This window comes from Gigantopelta aegis, chromosome 12 (genome assembly GCF_016097555.1).
Source record: "Gigantopelta aegis isolate Gae_Host chromosome 12, Gae_host_genome, whole genome shotgun sequence".
In the NCBI taxonomy this organism is placed as follows: Eukaryota; Metazoa; Mollusca; class Gastropoda; order Neomphalida; family Peltospiridae; genus Gigantopelta; species Gigantopelta aegis.
Genome location: NC_054710.1, coordinates 8652771 through 8655229, shown reverse-complemented (window position 1 = coordinate 8655229; position 2459 = coordinate 8652771). Strand labels below are relative to the sequence as shown.

The 2459-nt window shown below is 40.5% G+C and overlaps 1 protein-coding gene across 1 annotated transcript in view; it reads right to left on the bottom strand.

Annotated features, from left to right (window-relative positions):
• The window catches only part of LOC121386347 (bone morphogenetic protein 1-like), a 41895-nt gene extending 40921 nt beyond the window's left edge, over positions 1 to 974 (bottom strand). The window contains exon 1 of the mRNA XM_041517225.1: positions 774 to 974. Coding sequence (XP_041373159.1) covers positions 774 to 834 — 61 coding nt within the window. The 5' untranslated portion in view covers positions 835 to 974. The remainder of the gene's footprint in view (positions 1 to 773) is intronic.
• Between the last annotated feature and the right edge of the window lie 1485 nt (positions 975 to 2459).

The following is a 2459-nucleotide window of genomic DNA, read 5'->3' as shown; positions in this document are numbered from 1 at the left end:
CTGTCTGTCTCTGTCTTTCTCTGTATCTCTCTTTTTCCGTCTTTCTCTCTGTCACTCTCTCTGTTTGCCTCTGTCTCTCTCTGTCTGTCTCTCTCTCTCTCTCTCTCTCTCTCTCTCTCTCTCTCTCTCTCTCTCTCTCTCTCTCTCTCTCTTTTTTCTCTCTCTCTCCCTCCCTCTTCTCTTCCTCTCTCTCTCATATCCAATAAAAATATGAAACTGTAGTACAAATAAAACATTTATTTCTAAATGGGACGTGTTTATGCGATACTACTTAAGTACTATGTGTAAATAAAGTTCAGTTCAGTTCAGATACAAATACAAGAATGAACCGAGGCTGCCTGTCCTGTGATTAAATAAATACCAGTTTCATGGATTGTACACCCATATCTAAAAATATACACCGAGCGCTACGTCTCACTGCCCGTTCTGCATGAGAGAATGCAGGGTATGAATGGCGTACGCAAATATACATCGAGGTCACCATACCCGTCGAACAGGTAATATAATAATGTTTAAATCATTATATTTATATGACAGATTTAGCATTGTCGGACCGCGCACAAATAACTGCATTTATTTAAAGAATTTGATCAGTAACCTAAGAATAAATATGGTCATTTTAACCACAAAGCCATTACTACTGAAATAACCAAAAACTTATAACTTTAAACAAAGTTGGATACAACGAACATTGGCCTCTCTCTCACCAGCTACCTTCAACAGGTACGTAAACGTTACACCTCAAACAGAAAAACAAAGAACAGAACACCTACCTGCAAAGGAATGACTGATGCAGATAACCACGAGGAAGAAGAACAGACATCTATGATCCATGTCTGCAGTGGAATGGGTGTTAGAAAACTCTCCTGAACCTAGCTTATCACCAGACACATGCACACCTCACAGCAGGTTGAGCTATCTAGGTGTACGGGGCACGGCAGTCCTGTCAACTTGTTTCACCTATTGTCATTTGTAAATAAGTGGTTTAGACTTGCTGATGTATACGAACACCTTAGCCTGACGTCTTCCGAGCGCGGCGGTGGATTGACAACCACTTGACGTCCCGTCTTGACAAAACTTAGTCAGTCTATCCTTGTTTGCGACAATAGGTTTTTACAGGATACTAATGGTTATAACTACACATGCCAGGACGCAACATGCTCCAGCAATCACCAGTGTAAAATAAAAAAACCGGCCTCGGTGGCGCAGTGGTTAAGCCATCGGACTACAGGCTGGTAGGTACAGGGTTCGCAGCCCAGTACCGGCTCCAACCCAGAGCGAGTTCTTAAGGGCTCAATGGGTAGGTGTATGGCCACTACACCCTCTTCTCTCTCACTAACCACTAACCAACTAACAACTAACCCACTGTCCTGGACAGACAGCCCAGATAGCTGAGGTGTGTGCCCTGGACAGCGTGCTTGAACCTTAATTGGATATAAGCACGAAAATAAGTTGAAATTGAAATTGAATTAAAATCAAAATGTTTATACTCCGTCATAGGTGTCGGAAGATAACAGCGCCTGGGGGAGGGGGAGTGTATTAAATTAAACTTCAACTGCATTATTATTGAGTTATAAGGGTGGGGGAAGTTCACATACTAAAGTTGTTGGGTTTTTTTTGCTTAACGACATCACTCGAGCACATTGATTTATTAACCGTCGGCTATTGGATCTCAAACATTTGGTAATTTTGACATATAGTCTTAGAGAAGAAACCCATACATTTTTCCATTAGTAGCAAGGAACCTTGTATATGCACCATCCCATAGGCAGGATAGCACATTCCACGGGGTTTGATGTACCAGTCGTGCACTGGCTGGAGAAAGAACCAGCCCAATGGGCCCACTGACGGGGGATCGATCCCAAACCGACCGCGCATCAAGCGAGCGCTTTACCACTGGGCTACGTCTCGACCCCTGGGCGTCGGAAAATGACTTTGACTGGGGAGGGGTAGTATATTAATTTGAACTTCAACTGGAGGATAATGCATTATCTTCATATGCAAGCAGTGCATATATAGAGGATATTTCATGTTTTTTTGTCAAATATGATTTATATCTCATCGAGTGAAGTTTGCAATCATATCTCATGAGTCGCGCATGCGCGACAAGTGTTATATAATTGCAAACTTCACGAAATAAGATATAAATCATATTTGACAAAAAACATGAAATTTTCTATTTATTATATAACTTTTGGCTATTTACCTTTATTTCTAAAATGCCAGCAGCAAAATAGTTCTAGCTTTCTTGCAGTGAAGATAACACTTTCTACAGTGACGATAGCACAGTTTAGAGTAAAATAGTGAAATTTTCACTCTAAAATGTGTTATCGTCACTGAGTGACTGATAGCACTTTTATTTCACTGACATTTTAAGATATTTCACTAAATGTTATATAATGAATAAAATTATTGAGTCTTTATACATTACCATGAACACTGCAATACTAGATTGGGAA